This window comes from Salvia hispanica, chromosome 4 (assembly GCF_029641045.1).
Source record: "Salvia hispanica isolate PSC_SH4W2 chromosome 4, Shi_PSC_v1, whole genome shotgun sequence".
Lineage (NCBI taxonomy): Eukaryota > Viridiplantae > Streptophyta > Magnoliopsida > Lamiales > Lamiaceae > Salvia > Salvia hispanica.
In genome coordinates, this window is record NC_142695.1 from 7,288,529 (window position 1) to 7,301,155 (window position 12,627).

At 38.1% G+C, this 12,627-nt stretch overlaps 3 protein-coding genes across 3 annotated transcripts; 2 read left to right on the forward strand and 1 right to left on the reverse strand.

Annotated features, from left to right (window-relative positions):
* Positions 1-111: 111 nt before the first annotated feature.
* On the reverse strand, positions 112-3,356 carry LOC125194556 (putative disease resistance protein RF45). The gene is made up of 2 exons (XM_048092814.2): positions 2,310-3,356; positions 112-2,096 (listed from the first exon to the last, which is right to left on the reverse strand). Exons 1-2 carry the CDS (start codon positions 3,280-3,282, stop codon positions 430-432), a joined length of 2,640 nt encoding a protein of 879 aa, XP_047948771.2. The 5' UTR covers positions 3,283-3,356; the 3' UTR covers positions 112-429.
* A 4,091-nt stretch (positions 3,357-7,447) lies between these two features.
* On the forward strand, positions 7,448-9,030 carry LOC148927163 (uncharacterized). Its single transcript, XM_089056508.1, has 2 exons — positions 7,448-8,931; positions 9,015-9,030. The coding sequence occupies exons 1-2, from the start codon at positions 7,448-7,450 to the stop codon at positions 9,028-9,030; spliced, it is 1,500 nt and encodes a 499-aa protein (XP_088912634.1).
* Positions 9,031-9,049: 19 nt separating this feature from the next.
* Positions 9,050-11,926, forward strand: LOC148927164 (uncharacterized). Its single transcript, XM_089056509.1, has 4 exons — positions 9,050-9,906; positions 9,983-10,082; positions 10,160-10,766; positions 11,829-11,926. The coding sequence occupies exons 1-4, from the start codon at positions 9,050-9,052 to the stop codon at positions 11,924-11,926; spliced, it is 1,662 nt and encodes a 553-aa protein (XP_088912635.1).
* The last annotated feature ends 701 nt before the right edge of the window (positions 11,927-12,627 follow it).

Consider the following 12,627-nt stretch of genomic DNA (forward strand, 5'->3'; position numbering starts at 1 on the left):
ACTGAATGCTTTATGTCCAATTACAAAGAGAAATGATTAAAAATTTCGAGTAACTTGTGACGACTCAAACTGGAATACAACTTGTTTAATATGGGTTGGAGGGAGTACAAATTTCACTAAAATGTCTCTTCCAAGCTAATTTGGTATTTTCGTAGCGTTGTTTGCAATTGCAATTACAAAAAGTGAAGTAGTTACGCCAAACCGAAAAGGTTGCGTTTTACTTATATAAATAGTACAAAATGGTGCAAATCGAATAGCAAACTCAATCTTTACCGGTTTCAATACAAGCTTTGCACATAGCCTGCTCGCTCAACAGTGGCTATCTGCTAGATAAGAAGTAGTAATGGCTCAAAAAGATGAGGCCCATTCAAATACAATTATAGTACATGGATTCATCAGAAGAAAATAATACTAGCACATAAACATAAATCACCTTGGGTCACCATAGATATAAAATGATGGTATGTGAGAGACAATGTCATAATCTTGTCCTCCTTCTCTTATTCTATTGGTGAATGCTTGCGACATCTTGAAGATATTCAGTCGTCGAAGACCGGAAATGAACCTCAACCCGTCTAGAATCTTCTCCAGATTCCAGCAAGTCCGGATGTACAACTTGCTAAGTTTTGGCATTCCACCTTCTTCCACTTCCCATTTCTTCAAATTTGGCCATCTATGAAGCTCCAACCTCTTCAGCTCTGGAAATGAGTTTGCGCCGCAAACCGACACCTCCATCATCCTCCCCACCTCCCTCCCTTGCAGCCACAGACTCTGCAGCCGCGGAAACTTGCCCAACTCCAACATCAAGTCTCCCTCAACCTTGCAATACCGGATATTCAAATCGACTACATTCTCAGCCATCCCTTCCTCGTAGCATGGGAAGCCAGCGCCAACGACTTTGCACGTGTACAATTCCAAGCTTACTAATGAAGGACACATCAACGTGTTCTTTAAAACATCCGAGCTGAGATCACAGTGGTTAACAACGAGATGCAACGATGATATGCTCTTCTGCTGGATGATTGCTGACAAGCTATCCATATCATGAACTGTAGCAAATACTTCCTTTAGGCTGTTCAGTTTGAGGATGTCTTTCACCCGAACAGTCTTGCTGTCGATTTGTTGCAATGTCTCCAGCTCGTCTAGACCATCTAGTCTTAGTTTCTCCCTTTCAGTCACTTCTAGCCAGCCTAGCCTTGGTTTCTCTACTTTAATCACTTGTATATCCCTTGGGAGAAACAAATGCTTTAGTCTTTTCATCTTCCATAACACATTTGGCAATCTAAGAACAGCACCCCATGCTCGCAGTTCTAAAGTCTGCAGGTATGGCATGTTGCATACGAACTTTGGTAGCTCTCTCACACCGGAATCCATCAAACTCAAGTATCTCAAAAGGATTAGTTTACCCACCTTGCTTGGTAACTTATCTCCCGTAAACTTAAGTATCCTTGAACTATGCAATGTCTGTTCAGAACCAATCGTCCTATCTTCGGAGCCAATTCTTTGGAAAGAAAGGCCACCCTTACTGAGAGGCATAAAGGATCTAACTCTGCTTATCAGATTGAAAATTGTTGAAGTTGTGTCAATGTGTTTGAAGAGCTTTTCTTCTTCAACCTTTGATGAGCAGAGCTCTAGCATCAACTCATGTAGTTGGCACGAATCAAACTTGTGAAGTGGAGAATCTCCTTTCTGCACTTGAACCATATGCCTTGTAGCAAGTTCAGCTAGATATCTCTCGGCCACGTCTCTTAGAGTCTCGTTAGGGCCTTTATCGTGGTGTGAAATGAAGCCTTCAGCCATCCACATTAAATACAATCTATCTGTTTTAATCTCTTCATGCTCAGGGAAGCATGCTAAATAGAGGAAGCATGGTTTCAAGTAATAAGGCAAGGCATCATAGCTCAACTCCAACACATGTTTTACTCTTTTGTATTCTTCAACACCTTCTACACGATTCAAATTCATATTCACCTTCTTCCATTCTGCCAAAATGTCTCCTTTTTTGTGGAGCAAAATTCCTCCAATGACAGAAATTGCTAGTGGTAACAGGCCACATTTTACCACAATTTCTCTTCCAATATTTTCCAATGTTTCAGCTGCCACAGTGAAAAAGAATTGGATTAATGTATTTGTTACTATTAGTCCCATTCTTCCACTATATAATCATACAGCAAACACACTAGTCAACTGAGAAAATACACTAGTCTTAATAAATTATGTCTAGAGTTGTCATCACATATAACTGCAAATGCACATACTTGATCTAAACAGAAGAAATCACAAAAGAAGAGACATAAAAACAAACTCACCTGAACCAAAATCTTGGGGAAGTGCTATTCTCTTCAGTAGTTCCCACCCTTCATCTTCTGTCATAACTCCCAGCTTGTAAAGATGATCACATTCTTCACTACCAACACTCTCAGAGCAAGTGATGAGGAACACGTTACAATTAATCGGAAAAGCCTCCCTCATGATCTCCCAACCATCGTTTTTCCAAATATCATCGATCACAACCAGACTCTTCCTCTTCTCCACAAATTTGTAAATTTGTCGTACCAAATAATCAACCTCCTTGCTATCGTGTCCATACGAGTTGGGATCAAGTTGCTTCAAAATCTCGGCCAAGACGGCCCTAGGCTGAAAGTCTCGGTGGATGCACACCCATGCTCGAACATAAGAGTGGAGGTCAGCATGGTTGTAAATCCTTCTAGCAAGGCTCGTCTTTCCAAGACCGCTCATCCCGGATATCTTCACCACTCGTTGCCTCGTGGATTCATCCTTGATCATGGAGAGTAAAAGCTCTATGTCCTTCTCCATCCCCACAAAAGGATGATCAAGAGACATTGCAGTCGAAAGCGATGAGGCTTCGGTTTCACGTCCCAACTCCATGACTAGGCTGTTGGTGAGATAGGAGAGGCCGGATATTATGTCCCGGGTGTCTCTCCTGACCTTGTCGACGCTGTAGAGCTCGCGCAATACGCAAATGTATCTTTGGAGCTTTTCCATATGATCGGCTTCTTGGTTGAATGCGGCTTTCACGGCATAGGATGTTTCTAGAACATTCTCAGCTTTGGAAGCAAGATTTTTTAGTTGGGTGATGTGATCCTTTAGAGTGGGAGAATCGTGTCTGCTGCTGTCGGCTTTCATCAACAATGAATGGATGTTTCGAAGATCTTTCTTTGCTTGCTCTGCTTCATCGCTCGCGCCCACCAAATGCTCGATTTCTTCGACGAGCAAATCGTCGAGGCTTTGGAGAAACACATTTGCAACTGATTCTACCATTTTTTCTTGTTTTCTTTTTTCCAATTAGAGCAAATTTTTGTTGCAATTGTGGTTTCTTGACAGAGAGATGCAGATAGATAAGTGATAAGTCTTTCAAGTCTTTGGTTGACTTAGAAAATGGAAAGATATTGATTTTAATTCTTAAAAAGACTTTTCAACTATCTTGCTTTTAGGTATGATTATGAAGATAGCAGGAAAAGTCTTGGCTGTCTTAATTGACTATTCCGTCTTTAATTATCATAAGAAAATCTGCCTGTCAAACTCAATCGCTAATAAATACTCCCTTTTTAGAATGAAACATTTTCCTTTTTTTATCATCTCATTAAAATGAAATGTTTCTTAAAATAAAAGTAATTATATCTTTATTTTTTCCTCTCGCTTATTTTACTCTCTTTTCTTTAACTCACAAAACAATTTCTTCTTTAACTCACAAAACAACACTACATAAAATCTTGTGCCGAAAAACAAACGTTTCATATTTATTGGGACGGAGGGAGTATAGATTAAGACTGGATCCAATATATTGAACCCAATTTAGTGATTTAACTAAATATTTTTGGAGTAATATACTCCCGTTTCTCTGGTTGATTTATATTGTTTTGAATACCCCTAGAAATATGATCATCTTTACTAATACCTTCGTCCACAATAAGTGTCACGTTTTACAATTTCAGTCCGTCCTATAATAAGAGTCACATTTTATTTTTATTATAAATAGTAAGTTGACACTATATTCCACCAACTAATTCTACTCACATTTATTATAAAACTAATATATATAAGTGGGACCTATAATCAATTAACTTATTCAATTAATTTTTTTTTATAAATTTTAAAACTCGTGCTCACACTAAATGTGACATTGAACTTGGGACGAGATAGTAACATAAAGCATTAAGCATTGTATATGGGCTTCAATACATAAAATTTCTCGGCCTACTATTATAACAGGCCCAATTAGTTGGTCTAACAAATCTAGGTGTATTGTCTATATACCTCTCTCTCTCTCTCTATTCCTCTCTCACACGAAGCCCATGTGACACACATTTTTGTAAGAATTGTGGTTTCTGGACATCGAAATTCAGACATGTCTTTCTAGTCTTTGGTTTGACTTTTGGTCATAACAGACTTTTCACTATTCTGGAAAATGGAAGGAGCAAGGTAAAATATATTAGCTTTAGCTGTCTTTATTGACTTTTCTGTCTATAGCTAGAATACGACTGATTCCGATATATTGAACCAAATGAAGTGATTTAACGCATTATTTTTGGAGCAAAATACTCCCTGTCTTTATAAGTGATTTATAGTAGGAGTATTCTTTATTTCAACACCCCTACATAAGTGCAGTATATTTTATGTTTTATCAAAATTAACATTTTCAATGCAGTAGTTAATTTATTCTGTTTTAATTATTTTATTTCTTCCGTTTAACTTATTAAAAATCATTTTACAAATTCTTGTCTCCCAAAGAATAATGTCACTTAATTTAAAAACTGAATGATCTTCAATTTGAAAAGAGTGAAGGCCAAAATTGGTCCTGAACATATGTTCACTTTATCATTTTGGTCCTGAACTTTATCTTTTGAATTTTTTGGTCCTATACATTTCAAATCGGATCACAATTGGTCCTCCGTTAATAATTCCGTTAATATTTAACGGTCAACGATTTTAATCACGATTTTGACCAACTTAAGCAATTTTTAATTATTTAATTATCAAAATTATTTTTTAAATAAAATCATAAATTATCTATTCCAAATCACATTCATCTTCTTCCTCCACTTTCATCAATGGCCGTGGAAGATTTTCACAAAAATATGCTGCTCAAAAAAACGACAGCTACAGCCACCATGAGCATAGCCACACCCCCACTCTCCTCCCTCTTCAAACCCCCTTTCTCCTTCCCCAATCTCAAACCCTTCATTTCCCCTCACAAATTCCACACCTTCAAACCCTCTCCTCTCAGAATGAGCTGGCTCAACAAGCTCGGCTTCGGCCTCCGCTCCGCCGCCGATTCCTCCGTCGAATCCTCCTCCTCCGCCATAGCGCAGGGTCCCAACGACGACATCCCCGCTCCGGGCCAGCAGTTCGCCCAATTCGGATTGGGCTGCCATCGCAGATTTTTGCGCCGGTGGGGGATAAGATAAAAGAGGAGGCCCAGCGGCAGAGCGGCGTCGTGCCGGAGAGGTAGTGACGGCGTGACGGGTTCACGGTGAAAATCTTCCGCTCCCTCCCCCATTAATGAAAGTGGAGGAAGAAGATGAAAGTGATTTGGAATAAATAATTTATGATTTTATTTGAAAAATAATAATAATTTTGATGATTAAATAATTAAAAATTGCTTAAGTCGGTCAAAATTGTGATTAAAATCGTTGACCGTTAAATATTAATGGAATTATTAACGGAGGACCAATTGTGATCCGATTCAAAATATACAGGACCAAAAAATTTAAAAGATAAAGTTTAGGATCAAAAAAATAAAATGGACGGTACCAATTTTGGCTTTACTCGTTTGGAAATCTTTGAACATCTTAACTTTGGTACTGCTGAAAATTGTATTTGGGCTTCAATACATGAAATTTCGGCCCAATTAATAATTAGTTCTCTTATCATATTTCTCTCTCCAAACACACATAATGACTGAATCAGTGTATACTTTAATTCCTTATTGTTACTTCTAATATTTTCTCCAAAAAATGATCTTTAATGAGAAAAAGAAGTAGTATAAATTAAATAAGAGCCAAAATATTTCATCCAGTGCAAAATTGATAAATTCATTGAAAACTAATTTACATATAGAATTTAATAAAATAATGCAGCATTAATTTTAATTTAATTTGTTTGCTTCAAATTATAACAAATAATTTGTTATAGTCTATGACTCTAGCTGACAGTTCCCGTGGAATTGATCTTACGCGCTATCGCAATTTTTATATTATAGTCTATGACTCTGTGGAGAAAGCAAATATTTTTGTTGGACTATATAGTAGCTCCAATCACGTGCCAAATTCAAATGCAATATACCTGTACATTTTTGCAATTTTGGACTATATAGTAGCTCTATCCGTTAACTACAAAAAAGCGCGCATTTACCTAGCACTTATTTTCGAGCACCAATATGTGCTCGGAATTTACCTAGCATTTTCCGAGCACTTTCTGATAGTGCTCGGAATGTTGAAGAAATTATGCACCCTAAGACCACATTTCGAGCATGGTCAACGTACTAGGAATGACTATTGCAACTTACGAGCACAAATTAACTTTGCTCGGACAAATCCCTAGCACAATGACTGTGCTCGGAAAAATTTTCTAGCACAATGACTATGCTCGTAGAATTGCTAGCATAATGACCGTGCTCGGCAAAAAATGCCTAGCACTATCACTGTGCTCGGAACATTCCTAGCACAATGACTGTGCTCGAAACATTCCTAGCACAAATTGATTGTGCTCGGAATATTTTCTAGCACTTGCAAGGTGCTCGGAATTAGGATATTATTTCCACACAGATCTGGATCTAACTCCTATCATTTAACTTCTTCCATTTTCTCTCCAACTCGATTTCTTCAATCTTTTCCTACATTGTTTCAATCTTACCTTGTTATTTCTTCAAACCAAAGTTGTCTCTTTGCCCGTTGCCACCTCGCCTCGTTATCTTTTATCTAAAGGTATAATTTATATTTTTTAGTTATTCTCTCTAACTTCATGTTAAATAATTAGAATATTATTATATCTGTTTTAATTTATATTAATTTTATGCTATAGGGATAGTAAAATGGATAGGTTACTTTAATTTATTTTTGAATTTAGTGACTAATATATAGTGGACTTACCCATGAAAATGATAGATTAGCTAACTATTCTATATCAAACTTCTCTAGACAAGAAACTTGAGAATTTTAATAATTTGAAATAATATTTTTGTTCAAGTAATATTTTGATGATCAATATTATAATTTTTATTTGCTAATATTTTTTAAACTCTTTGTTAATTTATTGAAAGTATCATTTTATTTGTTTTGATTTCATACTACAGGATAGTGAAATGGATAAAATTCTGGGACGACAGTGGATGTATGAGCGAAAGTATCCCACCGGAGAATTCAATTGTGATTTTATCGATGGGTTAGATGCGTTTATAAATTTTGCTGTGTCATTTCCCTCTAAAATGGATGGTTCAAAAATTAGATGTCCATGTGCAAAATGTGATAATAACAAATTTTTTTCTCCTGATACGGTGAAAGAGCACCTTGTGAGAAGGGGGTTTACCCCAGATTACTATGATTGGAGATTTCATTGCGATGTAGAAGCGTCGTCCAGTTCAACACCGGCTGAATCTATGCATTTCGATCCATCATCGGATCCATACCAGCATATGGTATACAATGCGTGGGGACAGACAGCCAGTCACGAGCCTCATCATTTCCAGGCGCAACATTCCGAACAATATGTCCTGCCTGCTTACATGCCGGAATCACCCACTAACGAGTCGCAGCAGTTCTATAATTTATTAGAAGCGTCTCAGGCTGATTTGTGGGCGGGTTGTGATTATTCTGAGTTGTCAACAAATGCTCGACTGATGACTATGAAGTCTGAACATCGAATGTCTCAGCGAGCTATTGACGAATTGTGCCAATTTATGGAGGAACGCTTGCCGAAACCAAATCGTATGCCTAGTAGCTTTTATAAGTGCAAGAAACAAATGCAGACCTTAGATATGCCGGTTCTCAAGATAGATTGTTGCAAGAGAGGGTGCATGATCTACTGGAGGGAAGACGAGAACCGAACTGAATGCAAAGTTTGTGGTCAAGCCAGATTTAAGGGTAATGGCACAAGTCCACTCAAACGGATGTACTATTTCCCTTTAGGCCCAAGGTTGAGGCGTTTGTATGCATCCGAAATTACCGCTCAATCCATGCGATGGCATGCAGAGCACATCCAGACTCCAGGAGAGATGTCTCATCCGGCAGATTCTGTAGCCTGGAAAACCTTCGACAAGATACATCCTTTCTTTGCTTCTGAATCAAGAAATGTCAGGTTAGCACTTAGTACTGATGGATTTCAACCATTTGGTCAGACCGGTTCGCAGTACTCATTATGGCCAGTGATTTTAACTCCATACAACTTGCCTCCATTGATGTGCATGAAAGATCCATACATGTTTCTCACAGTGATTGTGCCCGGTCCGAAGAATCCCAAGCAGAATATTGATGTGTTTCTACAACCCCTGATCGCAGAGCTCAACGATTTATGGACAGAAGGAATCCCTGCATATGATATATCAAGAAAACAGAACTTTCAGCTACGCGCAGCGTTGATGTGGACTATCAGTGACTTCCCTGCGTATTCAATGTTGTCAGGGTGGAGCACATCTGGACACCGTGCGTGTCCATATTGTATGGAGGACTCGCAAGCTTTCTCCTTGAAGCATGGACGGAAAACCACTTGGTTTGATTGCCACAGGAGGTTTCTCAACAGAAATCATCGATTCCGCAGAGACAGAAAGAACTTTAGAAAGAACATAATCGAGCATTCTGGTCCTCCTCCATTCTTAAATGGAGAACAAATACTTGATCATCTGGAACAATTTGAATTCAAGAGAGTATTTGATGAAGATGCGGAAATAAACTCTGAGTTGAGCAAGATTTTTGGGTGGAATAAACGAAGCATATTTTGGGATCTTCCGTATTGGAAAACAAATGTGATTCGCCACAATTTGGATGTCATGCACATAGAGAAGAATATTTTTGATAATATTTTCAATACCATTATGAATGTAGAAGGCAAGACAAAAGACAATGCTAATGCAAGAAGGGATTTGGAATTGCTTGGTATACGACCCGAGCTTTGGCCACGTGGCGGAAAATATCATAAGGCTGATTACACGCTTGACAAAGAAAGTATGGAATTATTGCTCAAGTGGCTACACAGTTTGAAATTTCCGGATGGTTATGTTTCCAATCTATCAAGGTGCATTGATATGAAGAAACATAAGTTGTTCGGCATGAAAAGCCACGACTGTCATGTGTTTATGCAACGATTATTACCAATCGGACTCCGTGAGTTACTTCCACACAGAGTATGGGAACCTTTGACCGAGTTGAGCAATTTCTTCAGAGATCTTACGGCTACGGTGATAAGGGAAATTGATATGACAAAGTATAATGAGTCGATTGCAGTTACTTTGTGCAAGCTTGAGATGATATTTCCCCCGTCTTTCTTTGACTCCATGGAGCATCTTCCAATCCACTTACCATATGAGGCGTTAATCGCAGGTCCGGTGCATTTTCGATGGATGTATCCATTTGAGCGGTACATGCGCAAGTTGAAGTTAAATGTCAAGAACAAAGCTGCAGTTGAAGCATCTATATGTAATGCCTATTTGACTGAGGAAGCATCACATTTCTGCACTTATTACTTCGAGTCACATGTCCGTTGCCGAGGTAGAGATGTTCCTCGTAATGATGATGGCGGAGGTTCTATCCACCCCAAAGATATGCTTCCAATTTTCACATATGATACGAGATGTGTTGGGAATGGACGAACACGATTCTTGTCAGAAGTGGAATACAAAGCGGCACAAACTTACATATTAGTTAATACTCAGGAAGCAAAGGAATTCGAGCTGTAAGTTTGATTTCCTCAATACTCATTTATTTAACTAACTAAATGTTATTTAACAATTGTTTTTTTTATAAAACAGTATGTTCATTGCACAATTGCGTGGGTGGCATCCGGGAATAACACCTCCTCAGATAGAGCAACAATTAGAAGATCATTATGCATCATGGTTCAAAGAATATGTAAGTTTTCTATATTTTTTCTTTGTACATTATTTGTCGAAAAATATACTTATTCACTAATTGTGTTTGGCAAACAGGGCCGTAATAACTTGCCTCGTGATAGTCATCTATACTATCTGTCGCAAGGACCATTAACTGAGGTTACAAGTTACAATGTTTGTTTAGTCAATGGATATAAATTTCACACAGATTCCTATGGAAAGAGTAAATCTACAGTCAATAGTGGGGTATGCATCAGAGGGTCGAATTACAGCTATGATGAGGATGACTTCTACGGCATTTTGAAAGAAATTGTGGAAGTGGAATATCGGGCATTACCAATAAAGAAAGTTGTATTGTTCAATTGTGTATGGTATAATCCGGCTCCAGCTCCACGCGGTGGTACAATTGTTCATCCAAAGTACAAAATTGTTGAAGTGGATATTCAGAAGGAGTACCCAAAATACGATCCCTTCGTCTTAGCCAAACAAGCATCACAAGTTTATTTTGTACCTTTTCCGAGCAAGAAAAGAGACAAGGCGAACTGGTGGGCAGTATTCAAAGTTCGAGCAAAGAAATTTTATGCTAGTTATGCCACCACAAAAGAGAAAAATGAAGATGCTGCTTTTCAACAAGATGAAGTAGAAGTTCATGAAATTTCTGATGATGTTCAACTCATAGACCCTCCACGATGTGATCCCAGTGGTGCAATGATTTCAATTTTGAGAGAAATTGCCGACAATGATCAAGAAGAAGATGAAGAAGAAGATGAAGAAGAATATGAAGATGAAGATGAAGATGAAGATGACAGAGACGAAGAAGATGAGGATGAGGAAGAAAATGAAGACATTGATGAAACGGTAAACAATGATTTAAGTGTAGAATGACTTAAGTGTTATTTACAAACTCGTTAGTCATAATTAATTCATTTATAACCAAATGTGGTAATAATTATTGACTAAAATTATGATTGACTAAATTATGTGATAATTATTGACTAAATTATTGTTTGACTAAATTATTGCTTAATTAGCAGATGAGATGGTGATCCTCATTTATTAATTAGGGCTACTAAACCAAAACACTTCACACTTACAATGATCTCGCCGCTCTCTCTCACCGATCTCACCGGTCTCGCCGACGCCGCTCTCTCTCACTGATCTCGCCGGTCTCGCCGCTCTCTCTCACCGATCTCGCCGCTCTCTCTCACCGATCTCGCCGGTCTCGCCGCTCTCCCTCACCGCTCGCACACATCTTCCATTCTCACACCTGCAGGTTAGTGAATTTGGCCGATTCCATGTTAAACTGTAATTATTGCTGTGGTTTTTGTGAATTTGGTCGATTCCGTGTGTGAAACTATAATTATTTGGTCGATTCCTTTCAAAGCATAGAGTTTCGATGTTGAAGCATAGAGTTCAATTTTATTCACGAGCTTGTTGTAATGTAGCTTCAATTGACTCATCACTCTTTGTAATTATTTGGTACTCTCTCTCTCCCCCTCGCTTTCAGTTGGATTTACGCTGTCTTCTCGCTGTTTGTGGCTATCAATCTGCGTTGGTTGTTGCGTTGGCATTGACTCGAGGTTCAATTTGAATGATTTTGCATCACTGAGAAACTAGTAGAAACCGCATTGGATTTCGTTTATTCTGTACTGCTACTTGCTGCGATTTGGTTGAATTTGGAGATTTGTGTTGTTGATTTGTTGTTTTATTGTGTTTATGTGTTTGTTTATGGATAATGAGCTGCATGCGTACTTCATTTTTGCAGATCTAGCTAGTTCATGCATGAGTTATGCATTTTGGTTAAACATAAGTGAATCTTCACTGGTGAACCTTTCTGCAATCAAAACTTGCTATTGCTGCTGATTGATGCCATCTTCTGCATGAATTTTTTTCTGATTTTGATGCTAAGTTTGTGTCAAATCCTCCGTGCAATGAACATACTCTATTGGTATAGTTTATTGATCGATTCTCGGATTTTCTGTATCTTTATCTCTGCGGGTCTCCAAATTCTAGGTTAATTGGGAAATTGGGGAAAAACTAGTAATTCGGATGAAATGTTAGGTACATATTAGGTTTTAGTTTTCCTCTGATGCTTTTGGAGAGGGAATGAATTTACTTGATCTTGTAAATTTTACCATCATTTTTGTTGATAAATTAGTTTTTCTAACCTCATCAGTAAAGGGCTGGGTAATTAACGCATCTGCTAAACGAGATGGTTGCTAGTATTTAACACGATTGTGATTGACTAGTTAAGAGCTACTATGGGCTAGATATGGTTACTTAGAATTTAGAAATGATCATCGCCCAGCTCATGTAATATGGAATTCTCAGCTAATAAATTAGGCAGCCTGGCTTCTGTAAGTAATTTGTTGGTTATCTGTAAGCTAATTTCTTGAAATTCATCATTCTAGCTTGTTTTCTTTTCATGAATGTGGATTGTTTTGAGTTAATTTTTGTGATTTTGTCCCACTTGACTGAACTATTCTGGTTGGACGCATAGAATGCATATGGTGGAATGCATGGAGGTGCAGTTGGGGCTGTTGCTGAGAGGGTTGCCATTGCTT

Excerpts from the sequence above, each read along its gene's own strand:
- LOC148927164 (XM_089056509.1), top strand. The coding sequence starts at position 9,050 with ATGAATGTAGAAGGCAAGACAAAAGACAATGCTAATGCAAGAAGGGAT. Across the intron at positions 9,907-9,982 it reads GAAGCAAAGGAATTCGAGCT|TATGTTCATTGCACAATTGC; the intron begins GTAAGTTTGATT and ends TTTATAAAACAG. Across the intron at positions 10,083-10,159 it reads CATCATGGTTCAAAGAATAT|GGCCGTAATAACTTGCCTCG; the intron begins GTAAGTTTTCTA and ends TTTGGCAAACAG.
- LOC148927163 (XM_089056508.1), top strand. The coding sequence starts at position 7,448 with ATGGATGGTTCAAAAATTAGATGTCCATGTGCAAAATGTGATAATAAC.
- LOC125194556 (XM_048092814.2), bottom strand. The coding sequence starts at position 3,282 with ATGGTAGAATCAGTTGCAAATGTGTTTCTCCAAAGCCTCGACGATTTG. Across the intron at positions 2,097-2,309 it reads TCCCCAAGATTTTGGTTCAG|CTGAAACATTGGAAAATATT; the intron begins GTGAGTTTGTTT and ends TCACTGTGGCAG.